Source organism: Hydra vulgaris, chromosome 14, assembly GCF_038396675.1.
Source record: "Hydra vulgaris chromosome 14, alternate assembly HydraT2T_AEP".
NCBI lineage: Eukaryota > Metazoa > Cnidaria > Hydrozoa > Anthoathecata > Hydridae > Hydra > Hydra vulgaris.
In genome coordinates this window covers 16,868,294-16,885,744 of record NC_088933.1, presented here as the reverse complement: position 1 = coordinate 16,885,744, position 17,451 = coordinate 16,868,294, and the positions used below count along the sequence as shown (strand labels likewise).

Sequence of the window (17,451 nt, the reverse complement as noted above, 5' to 3'; positions counted from 1 at the left end):
ACTACATCTTTATTTAAAATAAGAAAATTATAAAAGTCTTTGCATAACAAAGATAAATAAATGAAATTAGTAAAGGAGAACCTTATCAAACAATTTTAAAAATGAGTCAGATTTATTATTAAGGTAATTAAAAATACTTAAGCAGAGTTTAGTTTATTATAAATTATATAAGTCTTATGCAACAAAAACTCTTAACTACAGTTTTTTATTTTTTGTTATTGTTGATATTTACAATATTTTCCAATTTGTTTTCACTGCTATCAAGCATAATAGTAAAAAAAAAACAAGTAAAAAAAGTAAAACAAATTAAAAAAAAGTAAAAAAAGGTATTTGCATAACCAGCACTAATGTCATTGCTAAAAGTAAAAAACTTACTTATTGTTAAAAAAAATTATTCTACAAATTTAATACAAATTACTTGAGGTACGATTTCCATAACTTACAGCCTCAGCTAGCGGTGTCCACCCATCATTGTTTTTTATGTTTGTATCTGCGTTATGCTCAGTAATAATTTTTGTGCATTCTAGCAAATAAAAAAAAAATAAGTTATCAGATAATTGATTAATCAGCATTTGATTTTTAATCAAATTATTAATGATCGGAATCAAAATAATGTTTGGAACTTAGCACAATCAAAAAACTAAAAATACTGCACAAATTACACAAAATACTATAAAATAAAATCATTATATTATAAATAAAAATTATTTACTAAATAAACTTTTCTACTTTAAAAAAAGTTATTAAAACTTTATTTTGTACAAATCAATAATTGAGAAATTTTTGTGCAAACATATTTATTGCTTTCAGACTTGAGTTGTTTGCCTGTAAGCAAGACTTGCAAAATTTACAAAAAAAACTTGATATCCACATTTTAAAAAGTAATATTCATAATTTAAATTGATAACTAATGCGAACATTGAAACATGTGATCGCTTTTTATAGCAGAAAATTTTTTATGAATTCTTAATTATTTGAAAAATGCAAAACGTTATCTATCTTTTAAAGTACTTTTTTGCTTTTTGTTAGAAGAAAGTTATTGCGATTTATTTTTTGAAAAATATTTTATTGGTGTCAACAATTTACTTTTATTCTTAAACAAATTCAATTAGTTACTTAAATATGGCTAACATAATTACGAAAATTAATTGAATGCCTGTTGAACTGACTGACAAAAGGTTGTTGGAAGATAGCCCAAAAACTTTGTTTGTCACTGGTTTTTTCTACACAACCCCTTGAAAAGGATGTCATAAAATCTAGACCTAATTTAAAAAAAAAAAAATTTTTTGTTCTCATATTTTATAAACTTTTTTTTGACAATCGGCTTTTTTTTAGTTGGATGAGCATTATTATGAGATATGAGCAAATTTAAAAGACTATTTCTATTCATCTTTTGAGAAAGTAAAATAACTACTTGATTAAGGCTTGGTAATGCATTTACCATTTCTTCTAAGTTAACAATTTTATCTTTATCAAGCATATTTTTTCTCATATCTTTGCATTGTGTCGAATTATAGATTTAAGTAGGAGTGAAGTTTAAGCATTCTTTCTGTCATTAGAAACGTGGAGTGCCAACGAGTTTTCACATTTTGATAACAAAGGATGTGATTTCTTTCAACAACTTGTAGCATCTAACTTTCTTCTAATAAATTATTAAGTTGAATCGAACAATTGAAAGATGTAAAATATTTCTGCACTTGGTTAATGTTATTGCAATAAAAAAGAATTTAAACTTTTAAATTTCTAATAAAATTGGTTTTGTCAGAAATTAAATGTGCCGTTGCTGATATGTAACTATAGTTTTGACAGGACATCCGCCAATCAGTAGTAATAGATAAAACTTTAATTGACAATAATTTCAACTTCAAAAGTTCAACTTTTTCTTGATAAAAATCAGTTAAAACAGATCTTAACATTTTTCGGTAAGGCACTTTATACTTTGGATTTAAACAAAAAACAAATTCTTTAAAGGCACTACTTTCTACCAACATAAATGGAAGACAACAGACAATAATAAATATTAAAAGACTTCAATCAATCTTATCGACAATCTTATTCTTTTGACAAGCCATTCATGTTTTGTTCTTTTTGTGTCATGTTTCGTTTCTTGTGAGGTGTTATAACTTTGTAATCATGTTTAAGATGGTAATCTAGTATACTTTTTGATGTTTTACTTGAGTAAAACATCAAAAAATATTCATTGCATACCTATTTTAATGTTTCCTCTTCAATTGAGCAATACTCATATTTAGTTTTACTTGCTTCTTCAATAAACTGTTTATCAATTTCAATTTCTTTTTGATCCCTTGAAAAACTTAAACTGGTTTCGCCATCACTATGATTTAGAGGGTTTTGTTCATTTAAGGTGTTTCTTTTTTCCAACTTTTTCTTTAAATCAGATATTAAAGCGGTGTATCCAATAGGAGAAAACATATTATTTGACATTTTCAAAAAATATTTATAATTTATGACAATTAGGTAATAAAAATATTTGGCTTGTTTTCTCTAAATGTATTTTTCTGAATTAATTGGTTTTTTAGCAGAATTAGTCAAAAACAGTTGATATTTCATACCAAATACATAATTAATATTATATTAATTTTTACATTAATACTTTAACAAGATATATATTCAGTGAAACAGTATAAATAAAATCTAACTGTCATCACTGTAACTATCTGCAATTTCATGACTGTTAAACTTAATAATTTACAAATGATTAGATTAAAAAATGATAGGAGGTGTTATATAAAAGAAATCCAAAAATAGTTCTGCACAAAGCACAACTTTAAAAAGTATGGAACAATCTAAATAATTATGTATTAACAAATTTAATCAAAATTTCTATCAGAAATAATATCATGAATTCAAATTAATCAAATTATATATTAACTGTTTTATACATTATTATAATTAATTGTAACTATATTATATAAACTAATTTTATCTTTAATATATTTTTAGGTAACGAAAAAGTTAGCCAACTAATTTTAGTTAGGCTAAAACATTAGTCAACTAATTTTTGGTTAACTAAAAAGTTAGTTGACTAATATTAGTTTATGTATATATATATATATATATATATATATATATATATATATATATATATATATATATATATATATATATATATATATATATATATATATATATATATATATATGTATATATGTATATAAATATGTATATACGTATATATATATATATATATGTACATATGTATATATGTATATATATATATATATATATATATATATATATATATATATATATATGTATATGTATATGTATATGTATATGTATATGTATATGTATATATATATATGTATATATGTACATATGTACATATGTATACATGTATATGTATATATACATATGTATATATGTATATATATATATATATGTACATATAAAGCGTTACGCATTGAGCGATTTACGTACGACTTAAGCAATTTTACATAATCAGTTTTAGTTAGGCTAAAACATTAGTCAACTAATTTTTGGTTAACTAAAAAGTTAGTTGACTAATATTAGTTCATGTATATATATATATATATATATATATATATATATATATATATATACGTATATAAGTATATAAATATGTATATACGTATATATATATATATGTACATATGTATATATGTATATATATATGTATATATATATATATATATATATATATATATATATATATATATATATATATATTTATATTTATATGTATATGTATATGTCTATGTATATGTATATGTATATGTATATGTATATATATATATATATATATATATATATATATATATATATATATATAGTCATATATATATAGAGCATAAATAAAATCGCCAAGCACGATATTTCATGCTCGTAATACTAAAACAAGTTATCAACGAGCACAATTATGCGCTCTCGGCATCAAGTCTTTGAGAGCGATATTCAAAGTTTGGAATTGGTTGCCATGGGGCCATTCATAAATTACAACACAAGTATGGGGAGGGGGTCACTCAAAAGTGTACCAGGAAAAGGGTGACAATTTTTTGTTTGAATTTTTTTCATGTAAAGTCCGGAAAATCAAACCAAAAAGCTTTGGTTTTTTAGTTTTTTTTAGACAACATAACATGAAATAACATAATTATTTCCTAATGGAGTTGAATTAACATGCTTGATTGTGGACATTCAGAAACATTTTTAAATGTTTGCAGACAACATTTTTAATTTAATTTAAAATATATAATAGTTAAAGTAAAAGTTGACAACATAACATAATATGACATCATTGTTTCCTATTCCAGTTATTTTTTTTTTTTAAACACCTTCGCTTCCAACGAGGCAGCCACTAATTAAAGTTGGAAGTTACTGGAAGAGAAAACATGAAGATTGTAGAGCAAGATAACGATTGCCGGACAACTTAAAGGATTGCAAATTATATGAATCAGGAAAGCAAGATGAAGGAAGCGAATTCCAAAGAGCTGATGTTCAAGGAAAAAAACTAGACGAAAAAGCGTTTTTGGAGCACTTAGGAACAGTCACAAAAAAAGGATGACACTTAGTTGAATGACGGGTAACACGAGAATGAATTTTAGTAGATGGCACAAGAGACGCTAGCTTTTTAGAGCAGTGCCCATTATAGCATTTGTAGAAAAGAGAAAGAGAAGCAACATTACAACGATGTGATAATGGTTAGAGGTTGGCTGCAAGACAGGTCCAACTATGTTTACAAGGCGTTTTTGCACCTTGGTTAAAAGAGAAAGGGCATCATTAAAAGATCCGCCCCAGATATGGCAACAGTATTCCATACAAGGCCGAATTTAAGATTTATAGAGATAGAGAATAGAATCTGAAGTAAGAAAGTTACGAGCTTGGTAAAGAAATACATCCTTAGCATATGCTAACTTTGCAGCAGATTTGATATATGGTTTCCAAGAAAGATTGGAAGTAAGAGTTAATCCTAGAAGATGAAGAGTAGATGACTAATCGAGTACATCACCGTTCATAAATATAGGAAGATCTAAATTATTGCGATAACAATTGGCTGAAAAAAATTGAGTTTTATCTGTATTGAAGTTCACCAGCCATTGTGAGCCCCATGCCGTAGCAGAAGTGAGATCCTTTTTAAGCTCAAATGCCCCCTCAAAGCAAACAGAGAGTGTTGGTTTCTTATCACGACAAGAATAAATGGTAGTATCATCAGCAAACAATGCCACCTTATATATGAGAATATCTGGAAGATAGTTAATGTAAATTAAAGAGTATAGGACCAAGGATAAAACCTTGAGGAACCCCTGAAATTACAGAATAAGAAGAAGAGTGCTGTTCATTGAGAACAACTTTTATACTACGATTGGAAAGGAAGGATTCAATAATCTTAAAGATGTTGCCAGATACACTATAAAAAAAAAGCTTATGGAGAAGACCAGCATGCCAAACTTTATCAAAAGCTTTTGAAATGTCAAGAGCGATGGCCTTAACCTCTCCACCTTCATCTAATGCACGATAAAACTTATCAGTTATTACTGTTAGCAAATCAGCCGTAGAACGAGAAGATCGAAATCCATATAGATGTTCAAAAAGTAAGCTATTAGATTCAAGATGAGAAATTAAATGTTTGTTAATTAAAGATTCAAAAACCTTGCTTATGATAGGAAGAAGACTTATGGGACGGTAGTTAGACGAATCAGATCGCTCTCCAGAATTTTTGAAGATAGGGATAACAGATGTCGCTTTCCAGCAGGCTGGAAAACAAGACTCTGATAAGCACTTGTTGAATAATTTTGAGAGTATAGATGACAGCTCCAGAGAACACTTCTGCAAGACAATAACAGGTATGTTGTCCGGGCCACAAGCAGTAGAAGAGTCTAGGTAGGAAATCACTTTAGATACAGAAGCTGGAGTGATACGAATGTCAAGCAATGGATCAACCTGCTTGTTGGCAATATCAGGTAGAACGCAACTAGTGGAATCAAGAGATGATATTGATGAAAATTTTTTAGCAAACAATTCAGCTTTGTCTTTAGGTGAGGTGACAAACTCTGAACCATACAAGAGAGGTGGAATTAAAGATTTGCCCTTATTATTGATACTATTAAAGATTCTGCAGAAGTCACGAGAGCCTAATTTTTGAGATGAGATACGAGATTTCATGACCTGAGAATAGCGGGTTTTGGCGTTAGACAAAACCTTTTTACAATTGATTCTGGCAGTAATAAACAGACGTCTGTTTTCTGGAGAACTGTTTTGCTGATAAATATGGGAGTAACGGTTTTGATTGGCAATCGCAGCAGCACAGTGTGAGGAAAACCATGGAGGAGAGTGAGGCTTGACCTGGAATTGTCAAGAGGAAACAAAAGATTCCATGCCAGCCTGAATCCACCAAGTTATGTAAGAAGCACATTTATTGACAGGAAGACAAAAGATTTCTACCCAAGAGCCATCACAGTGAAAATCACGGAAAGAACCCTAGTCAGCTTTACTGTAGTTGTAAGAGGTACGATAATAGGGGGATTCAGGTGATGAAGAAGAATGAGATATTAGTTTTAGAGAGATCAAACTGTGATCAGAAGCAAAGGGTAAATGTGGAGAGAAACTGAGCACTGACTAGGATCAGAAACAAGACATAAGTCGAGTAGAGAAGGTAAATGATTCGGGTTGTCAGGAAAGCTGGTTGGAAAGTTGACTATTTGAGTTAGGGATTGAGAAAGGCAAAAGTTGTGGGCTTTAATGCCTGCAGAATCACTGACAGAAGAGCCAAGCCATTCACAGTTAAATTAACATTCTTAATTGCGGACACTGACACTAGAGCCAAGCCATTTCAGAGTTAAATAAACATGCTTAATTGCAGACATTCTAAACAACAGATACATTTTTAATTTAATTTAAAATAAATGGTAGTTAAAAATATAAATAAAAAGATGAAAAATATTTCTTTTATTTACAAAAGTTATGTGAAAATTTAAAAACAATAACGCAAGATAATCTTACGTTTTTACAAAATCTTGTGGATTAAAACTTTTGATTTTTCAAAATTCATTCAAGTTTTTATTTTTTCCACGCTTTATATAAGGTTACTTTCTATATATATATGTTTGTGTGCCACAAAATTTGAAATCAATTTTTGAAAGCTTTTTTCTCAACCAATTTTGCTCAAATTTTGCACACTTAATCATTTTCGATGACAATAAAGGAAATGGAAAAATTTGACCAAAAAAAGTTAATTAAGTTAACAAAAATTTAGATACTTAATGTAAATGTTTAATATAAATATAAATATTTAAAAGCATAAAAATATTTCTAAAAATAAGTTTCCTAATCGGAAAATACCCTTCCTCCACAAAACTAACTCTACACCATGTTAAAAGAGAAAATAATTAGAGACTGCCGATCCGTTACTGTTGGATTGTCGGATTGTGCACCGAACTATCTATGCTGAACGGTTCAAATTACTTACGGATTGATTTGATACGAAAGTAATGTATCAGAAAAAAATTAGTTGAAATTTTTTCAGATTATTTTTTCGGATTGCAATTCCATTTGATGCTTCCGGATTACTCTTCAGATTAAAAATTCTAAAACACGGATCAAATTACATTTTCGGTTTACAGACTTTTTATTGAAATATCTGCCTCAATATTTCAGCAATATTGAGGGAGTATTATTAAAAATATTGGGCAAATATTATTTCCTCAATATTTGCTTTAACAAAACGTGATGCATGCAAACAGTTTCCAAAAAAAGAACTAATTATTTAAGAGTTATTTGAAAATTTTCCTCAATATTAGTCTTAACAATAAATGATATTTTAGAGTCATGCATATTTTCAACAAAAGAACTAATTATTTGCCTTAATTGTTGAAATGAACGTAACAATTTTTCAAACTAGTTTTTATCTCGATTTCTATTTTTATTTCTAATTTTAATTAAGTAGAAGAAATAAGGTCAGATCAGGTTATCCTGCTACTGGTAACATGTAATCCAGTACAATCTGCTTCATGTCCTGTTACCTTGTAGGATACGCCATTTTAAGCAAAGGCTAGGAGATGTCAACTCCGACTTAAAACACCCCCTGCCTTGAAGCTTTTGGTTGAGTAAAGGCTAGAGATGGTGTCGCGATAAAAATACTCAACTTGGGCAGATGTTAAATGCACCCGGCTACTGTCTTGTAGAAGGCCTCCTAGGCAAAGACTTAGGGGGTGAACAGATTCTATCTGTTGACCAGCCTCGCACCCCTTCTTCATCTATTAGGCTGGCGCAGATGTATTTTTAATACATTGTTTCCAGTTTAGGATGTTAAATGCTGGATTTTCTTGACTCAATGCATAGGTTTTGCTTGTGTCTCTGTTTTTATGACTAGGCAACTCATTCTATTATCTCCTAATGACGATACAGCTCTGAAACTCAGTTTTATGGTTCTGAGGCCGGCTGGTAGCCAGGTTTCCCGACCTCTGTGGTAGCTCTCAGAGAAGCTGATTCCATCAACAGCTGATAAAATATATCAAAGTATTAACAGCGCCATGTTGCGCATGGATGGTGTCCCTGTTTGCACTTTTGGTGTGCATTGCGGAGGCCACATTTGGAGCCCTTTGTCACGACTTGGGGTTTATTAGTAGTAATGAGGCAATTGCTTGGGCTATTAAACAGTGTTCTGAGTACTATATATGCTTTGAGTCAAGTTCTTCAATCTAATTTAAAAATGAATAAAGTACCAAAAACTATAAAACACAAAAAACCATCATCATCACCAAGTTCTCTAAACCTATCATTCACTAATATTCGTGGTCTTCAAAGTAACTTTTCTTCTGTTAAGTCTTATCTCATGCAAAGTTCACCAGTCTACTTGCTCTTTGTGAGCCTAATTTGAGTTCGGCTGTCTCATCTTGTGATCTTAGTGTTGATGGTTATCTTCGTCTAATTTGTAAAGACTCCAATAGTCACATGCTTGGCCTTGGCATTTAAATTCGTAAGAACTCACCCATTTGTTGTGAAACTAGATTTGAATCCACAGACTATTCTTTCATGTGCTTTCGTTTAACACCACTTCACTCTATTGCCTTTCTCTTTGTTCTATATCGCTCTCCTTCATCTCAAGACTGCACTCTTTTTTATGTTATTTCTGATCATATTGAACAAGTCCTCTCTCTTTATCCATCAGCTAATATAGTTGTTGTCGGTGACTTTAATGCTCACCCCTCTGAGTGGCTTGGCTCTAGTGTCAGTGACTCTGCAGGCATTAAAGCCCACAACTTTAGCCTTTCTCAATCCCTTACTCAAATAGTCAACTTTCCAACTCGCTTTCCTGACAACCCAATTCATTTACCTTCTCTACTCGACTTATGTCTCATTTCTGATCCTAGTCAGCGCTCAGTTTCTCCACATTCACCCTTAGGTGCTTCCGATCACAGTTTGATCTCTCTAAAACTTCTTCCTCATCACCTGAATCCCCCTATTATCGAACCTTTTACAACTACAGTAAAGCTGACTGGGATTCTTTCCTTGATTTTCTTCGTAATGGCCCTTGGGTAGAAATCTTTTGTCTTCTTGTTGACAAATGTGCTTTTTACATAACTTTGTGGATTCAGGCTGGCATGGAATCTTTTTTTTCCTCTCGACGATTCCAGGTCAAGCCTCACTATCCTCCATGGTTTTCCTCACACTGTGCTGCTGTGATTGTCAATCGAAACCATTACTTCCATATTTATCAGCAAAATAATTCTCCAGAAAACAGACGCCTGTTTATTACTGCTAGAAACAATTGTAAAAAGGTTTTGTCTAACGCTAAAGCCCGCCATTCTCAGATCATGAAATCTCGTATCTCATCTAAAAAATTAGGCTCTCGCAACTTCTGGAGAATCTTTAATAGTATTAATAATAAGAGCAAATCTGTTATTCCACCTCTCTTGTATGGTTCAGACTTTGTCACCTCACCTAAAGACAAAGCTGAATTGTTTGCTTAAAACTTTTCATCAATATCATCTCTTGATTCCACTAGTTGCATTCTACCTGATATTGCCAACAAGAAGGTTGATCCATTGCTTGACATTTATATTACTCCAGCTTCTGTATCTAAAGTGATTTCCTGCCTAGACTCTTCTACAGCTTGTGGCCCGGACAACATACCTGTTTTTGTCTTGCAGAAGTGTTCTCCGGAGCTCTCGTCTATACTTTCAAAACTATTCAACAAGTGCTTATCAGAGTCTTGTTTTCCAGCCTGCTGGAAAGCCGCATCTGTTATCCCTATCTTCAAAAATTCTGGAGAGCGATCTGATTCGTCTAACTACCGTCCCATAAGTCTTCTTCCTATCATAAGCAAGGTTTTTGAATCTTTAATTAACAAACATTTAATTTCTCATCTTGAATCTAATAACTTACTTTCTGACCATCAATATGGATTTCGATCTTCTCGTTCTACAGCTGATTTGCTAACAGTAATAACTGATAAGTTTTATCGTGCATTAGATAAAGGTGGAGAGGTTAAAGCCATCGCTTATGACATTTCAAAAGCTTTTGATAAAGTTTGGTATGCTGGTCTTCTCTATAAGCTTTCTTCTTATGGTGTATCCAGCAACATCTTTAAGATTATTGAATCCTTCCTTTCCAATCGTAGTATAAAAGTTGTCCTTGATAGACAGCACTCTTCTTCTTATTCTGTAACTTCAGGGGTTCCTCAAGGTTCTATCCTTGGCCCTATACTCTTTTTAATTTACATTAACGATCTTCCAGATATTCTCACATCTAAGGTGGCATTGTTTGCTGATGATACTAACATTTATTCTTGTCGTGATAAGAAACCAACACACTCTGATTGCTTGGAGAGGGCATCTGAGCTTGAAAAGGATCTCACTTCTGCTACAGCATGGGGCTCACAGTGGCTGGTGAACTTTAATTCAGATAAAACTCAATTTTTTTCAGCCAATCGTTATTGCACTAATTTAGATCTTCCTATATTTATGAACGGTGATGTAATTGATGAGTCACCTACTCTTCATCTTCTAGGATTAACTCTTACTTCCAATCTTTCTTGGAAACCATATATCAAATCAGTTGCAAAATTAGCATCTGCTGAGGTTGCATCTCTTTCTTACTTCGGATTCTATTCTCAATCTCTATAAATCTCAAATCCGGCCTTGTATGGAATACTGTTGTCATATCTGGGGCGGTTCCTCTGATCATGCCCTTTCTCTTTTAGACAAGGTGCAAAAATGCATTGTAAACATTGTTGGACCTACTCTTGCAACCAACCTCCAATCATTATCACATCGTCGTAATGTTGCTTCTCTTTCTCTTTTCTACAAATACTATAATGGGCACTGCTCTAAAAAGCAGGCGTCTCTTGTGCCATCTACTAAAATTCATTCTTGTGTTACTCGTCATTCAATTAAGTGTCATTCTTTTTCTATGACTGCTCCTAAGTGCTCCAAAAACGCTTATTTGTCTAGTTTTTTTTTTTTTTGAACATCAGCTCTTTGGAATTCGCTTCCTTCATCTTGCTTACCTGATTCATATAATTTGCAACCCTTTAAGTCATCTGTCAATCGTTATCTTGCTCTACAATTTTCATCTTTTCTCTTCCAGTAACTTCCAACTTTAATTAGTGGCTGCCTCGTTGGAAGCGAAGATGTTTAAAAATATATATATAATAATATAAATTTTATTAGGCCAATCCACTAATTGAAGCAATCCGCAAAGCAAATTTATGCGCTAAAGAATTTGATCCACAAAAAAAAAAAAAAACCCAAAAACTGAGTTTGAAAAATTCTTAACTTTTAAATCAAAATAATATAATACCGTAATAAATGTAAGTGAAGTAGAGTTGTTGATCTGTTGAACGAATTGTTGTAGGTTAAGATTCCCAAATAGGAATGATTGAAATTAAAAAAGAAAACCACTATTCATAAGATGTGCACAGTAAAAATGTAATTTATTCGGATCATACCATTTAATGGTGACGCGAACGGAACATGATTTGTATAATTTACTAAGTGAATTAAAGTTAAATTGATTTGTAAAAGTTTTTCGGATTAATAATCCGAACATCAAAAAAAAATCCGCAAAATAAAAATCTGCTAGCAGTTCATAAAAATTTTTTGGATAAATAACCCGAAGAGCAAAGAGAATCCGAAAAAAAAAATTCGTTATTAGTTCATAAATTACTTTTCGGATTATGGTTTGTAATATATGTAACAATCAGACTGTTTCAATCCACAAAATAAATTGTATGACTTTTTGCGGACTTTACGAACCGAACCGGCGGTGCGTAAAAATAATTAGTTTGAATGCTTGAATGGGAATCCAAGTACCATCCTATCTAATCATCTTTATATTAGGAGAGAAATAAAAAAACTGAGAACATAAGAAAAGTGTAATAAATGTAAGACTAAGTACCAGGTTTGTAGGACAGTCATTTTCTACATTTTCAAAACAGCAGGTGACACAGGGTGTTAAGCAGGAATAAATTTGTTACAGCTTTTTGACAAGATTAGGAATTTGTCAAAATATTTCCTAATCCCCCTCCCTGAGATTAAAATGTATTCCGGAAATGCATGGGATCCTTTTCTTACATTCTTTCTTCTTCTACTCCACTACAGCGCTGCATACATTGATTGGACAGCACCAAAAATAGATTAAAATACTGTCTGTAACATATAATGATAATAAATATGAAATCAACAAAAAATTAGCTGTAGTTTCACAATGACACTGCAAATTAAGCTCCGATTTCCAAAGATATATTAAGAGTTATACATTTTTATATTATAAAATAATCAGTGTATATTAACTAATTATTATTAAGAATAATATATTTGATTTATTTTTAATCTTAATATAACATTGCCGCTTTCATTTTAAGAGTATTTTTATGAATATATATTTTTTTAATGGTGGGCATTTAATGGCAATTTTTAAAATAGTATAGCGATTTATGTTCAATGAAAATCTCTGCAGAAGAAAACTGATGATCTTCTACTTCTAATTATTATTTAAATTCTTCTCGACGTCCTTTATGGACAAACTCTTACATCACCATGTAATAAATTGTGTCCTCAAAAGAAATGTTTTAAAAATAAAAACAGAAAAGGTTCGAAAATAGTAAACACAAGCTCATAAATTTCATATTTCATATTTATTGAGTTCATTTTTAGAGTTCATTAATAGAGTTAAGTTCATTTATAGAGTTCATTTTTGTAATTAATAATAATTTTCTCTACACATAAATCGCATAGTCAAATAAAGTTACAATTACAAATTCTTAGCAAAAACAACAGCAAATACCATTTAATTACAAAAAAATATTGGTCACAAGTGCTTGCACGCAATTGTGGCAATGAAGAATATCAATAATTATTTTTTCATTTACTGTCTTAAAATGTTATGATTATGGTTCATTCAAACATCTAAATTTGCTTTTACCTTTTAAATTCAAGCAAGCAGTGAGTCCAGTTTTCTTAATTTTTAAATTGTTAGTACCAGTTTGTTGTTACAAAAAAAACATTCTTGTTTTTAAACATATTTAATTTACATTTTAATAGACATATTTAATTTACTTTTTAAATAAAACCAGGCAGTAAAGTAATCTATTTTCCTCATTAAATAAATTTATAGTACCAGTTTGTTATATTCATAAAAGATTTTTTGTATTTAACTTATATTTTAGTTATATTTTAGAGGAGGTGTTTAAAAAAGGTTAGTTTAGAAAAGATAGTAGATAAGTAAAAAAGGATTTTAGTTAATGCGATCGCATGACTCAATTGATATAAAATACCAAACAAAAAAAGACAAACAATAACTTAAAGACTAACAATAATACCCGTAATTGATCAAAATTTCGAAAATACCTGACGTAGGCAGCTTCTCAATATTTTTGCTGACTAAGCTTGAAGTTAGCAGTTAATAGTTAGTTAGAGACTTTATAACTTATTTAACTTTTCAGCCAAAAAGGGCAAAACTTTTAAAGAAATAGTATTTGTGGGTGTTAAACCAAACAAGTTTGTTATTTTTTTAGATTGTACTCTATTTCTAGCAAACTATTTTATATAATATATGCTGTTGTCGAATTGCATTGCAAAAATTTATTTTCAAATTTTGAGAAATGAATTTTACAAGGAGGTTGCAGAGAAAACCCCTAAAATTTCTGAGAAAATCCAAATTCTCGAGAAGTTTTTTATTATTTATTTTTATTTTTAAAAAATTTTCGCTACCAACAAGGCTGCAAGCAACCACTAATTAAAGTTGGAAGTTAGTGGAAGAGAAAAGATAATGATTGCTGATAGATATTGAAGTAACGGCTTTGATTGGCAATTGCAGCAGCATTATGTGAGGAAAACAATGGAGAAGAGTGAGGCTTGACCTGGAATTGTCGAGAGAGAATAAAAGATTCCATGTCAGTCTGAATCCACGAAGTTATGTAAGAAGCACATTTGTCAACAGGAACACGAAAGATTTCTACCCAAGAGCTATCACTAAGAATATCACGAAAAGAGGAAGTTGTAGGAGGTACAATGATAGGGGGATTTAGATGATGAAGAATAATGAGATTATAGTTTTAGAGAGATCAAACAGTGATCAGAAGCACCGAAGGGTGAATGTAGAGAAACAGAGCACGACTAGGATCAGAAACAAGACATAAGTCGAGTAGAAAAGGTAAATGATTTGGGTTGTCTAGAAAGCGAGTTGGAAAGTTGATTATTTAAGTTAGAGATTGAGAAAGGCAAAAGTTGTGGCTTTAATGCCTGCAGAGTCACTGACACTAGAGCCAAGCCAAACAGTGTGATGAGCATTAAAGTCACCAGCAGCAACAATATAGGCTGATGGATAAAGAGAGAGGGCTTGGTCAATTTGATCAGAAATTGACCTCGAAAAAGAGTGCAGCCTTGAGATGGAGAGTGACATTGAACAAAGAGAAAGGCGATAGAGTGAAGTGATACTAAACAAAAGCACATAAAAGAATAGTCTGTGGATTCAAACCTAGTTTCCAGACAAATGGGTGAATTCTTACAAATGAATATGCCCAGGCCAAGCGTGTGACTATTGGAGACTTTACGAATTAAAGAAAGATAAACATCAACACTAAGATCACAAGATGAGATAGCTGAACTTAAATTAGTCTCACAAAGAGCAAGTAGGTTTGGTGAACCTTGCAAGAGATAAGACTCAACAGAAGAAAAGTTATTTTGAAGACCACGAATATTAGTGAATGTTAGGTTTAGGGAACTTGGTGATGACGATGGTTTTTTGTGCTTCATAGTTTTTGGTACTATATTCATTTTTAAATTTGTTAAAGAACTTGACTCAAAGCATAGATAGTACTCAGTACACTGTTTAATAGCCCAAGCAATTGCCTCATTACTATTAATAAACCCTAAGCCATAACAAAGGGCTCCAAATGTAGCCTTGGCAATGCACACCAAAAGTACAAACAGGGACACCATCCATGCGCAACATGGCACTGTTAATACTTTGATATTTTTCAGTTGTTGATGGAATCAGCCTCTCTGAGAGCTACTACAGAGTTCTGGAAACCTGACTACCAGCCGGCCTCAGAACTATAAAACTGAGTTTTAGAGCTGTAACCTCATTAGGAGATAATAACACGAGTTGCCTAGCCATAAAAGCAGAAACACAAGCAAAAACCATGCATTGAGTCAAGAAGATTCAGCATTCAAAATCCTAAACTGGAAACAATGTATTAAAAATACATCTGCACCAGCCTAATGGATGAAGAAGGGATGCAAGGCTGGTTAACAGATAGAATTTGTTTACCCCTTAATTCTTCGCCTAGGAGGCCTTCTACAAGACAGTAGCCAGATGCATTTAACATCTGCCCAAGATGAGTATTTTTATCAAGACACCATCTCTAGCCTTTACTCAACCAAGAGCCCCAAAGCAGGGGGTGTTACATCGATAGATAGATAGATAGATAGATAGATAGATAGATAGATAGATAGATAGATAGATATATACACACATATATATAACTCACATAAAATAGAAATAAAAACATACCACCAGAACATAGATATTTATATCCAACATTCACTTTAGGATACTTTTCCACTCGTTTTTAAGAGACATTTCTGCAGTTATACAATACACAGATTTTCAGTCTTAGTTCCGTTCTGCAAATTATCTCAAAATTGTTTAGAAAAGGAAACATTTCTAGAGTTTGAGAAAATTTGAGAAAAAATTGAGAAGCAGAATATGAGATTGATATTACTTTGATATAAAATCTTTAATATAAAATTTTTTAACACTAAATATTTTTTCTAGCCAAATTTATCATTAACTTAAGTTTGAAATATTTATCTTCCTAAACGATTTTGTGATAATTTATAGTACGGAACTGAGACTATAAACCTGTGTATTGCCTAGCTATACCAATAACAGATTTTGTTTCCATTTTCACACAATTATTAAATTAGAGTTTTTAATGTCATTTTTCTATTAGTTTTTAAAAACAACTAATTTTCAATAACTTTTAGAATTATTATTAAACTTTAATTTGGCAAAATTTATTTGGAGAATGGGATTTTTCAACTTTAAATTGGGAATTTAAACTTTTTGAGCATTTGGAAATACTGCATTTAACGGGGCCCCACAGGGCTAGTTTACACCCTGTGACATTCATTTAGGATATATGTGAAAAAGGGAACACCTTTATTGTTTTACATCTTCAAAACAACAAGTATCATTCAGTATTTTTTAAAACTTCTAATACTTAAAAGAAGTCAGCAAAAATTGTAACACTATATTTCAAAATTTATCAATTAAAAAAAAAATTAAACTGATCACTTCATTCCAACATAAAAAGTAATAGTAAAGCAACTGTTCAACACTGAAAGCTTTTCATGAGTAAGGGAGATAATTTACTTCAATACAAATTGCTTATATTTAAATGAAAATTAAATTAAATAAAGCTTCTTTTTAAAAAATGGAATAAAAATCAAAAAAAAAAAAAACATTTTTTTTTTTCTGGTTACTATTAAGGATGCGGAGTTCAAATTTAATTCCTCTCGTATAAAACCAGTACATATCTACATCTGCACCATTAACTACTCTTAAGATCTTAAACCCTACATATTGACTCTTGTTTTATTTGCTAAACAATTTCCTGATGTATAAAGGAAAATATTGGTTTTGTGTCTGAAATTAAATCTTGACTAAAACATATTATTATAATAGTTTAATTTAATAAATTATATTATTTATAAAATCACCTAATATTATATTAGTTTGATTATACAAAAAAAATCCTAATTTAATTTGACAAAATTTTACCTACAAATCCTAGCATAACTGCCAAATGAAGAGGTGTGTTACCTTTAAATAAAAAAATATTATATAGTATTTTTATCACTTTTACTAAAATATTGATTATATTCTAAATACATGAAAATTTAATTATAAGATAAAATTACCAAAAACTATAAAATCTTTTAAACTCTTGTAAGTGCTTTTAGAAAG

General features: G+C 30.7%; 1 protein-coding gene across 1 annotated transcript in view; it reads right to left on the bottom strand.

The window, feature by feature from the left end:
• Nucleotides 1–17,451, bottom strand: part of LOC101236625 (ankyrin repeat domain-containing protein 13C-A) — a 74,685-nt gene that overhangs the window by 56,720 nt on the left and 514 nt on the right. Inside the window, exons 2-3 of the mRNA XM_065818465.1 lie at nt 17,266–17,307; nt 419–523 (exon numbers count right to left, since the gene is read on the bottom strand). Coding sequence (XP_065674537.1) covers nt 419–523; nt 17,266–17,307 — 147 coding nt within the window. The remainder of the gene's footprint in view (nt 1–418; nt 524–17,265; nt 17,308–17,451) is intronic.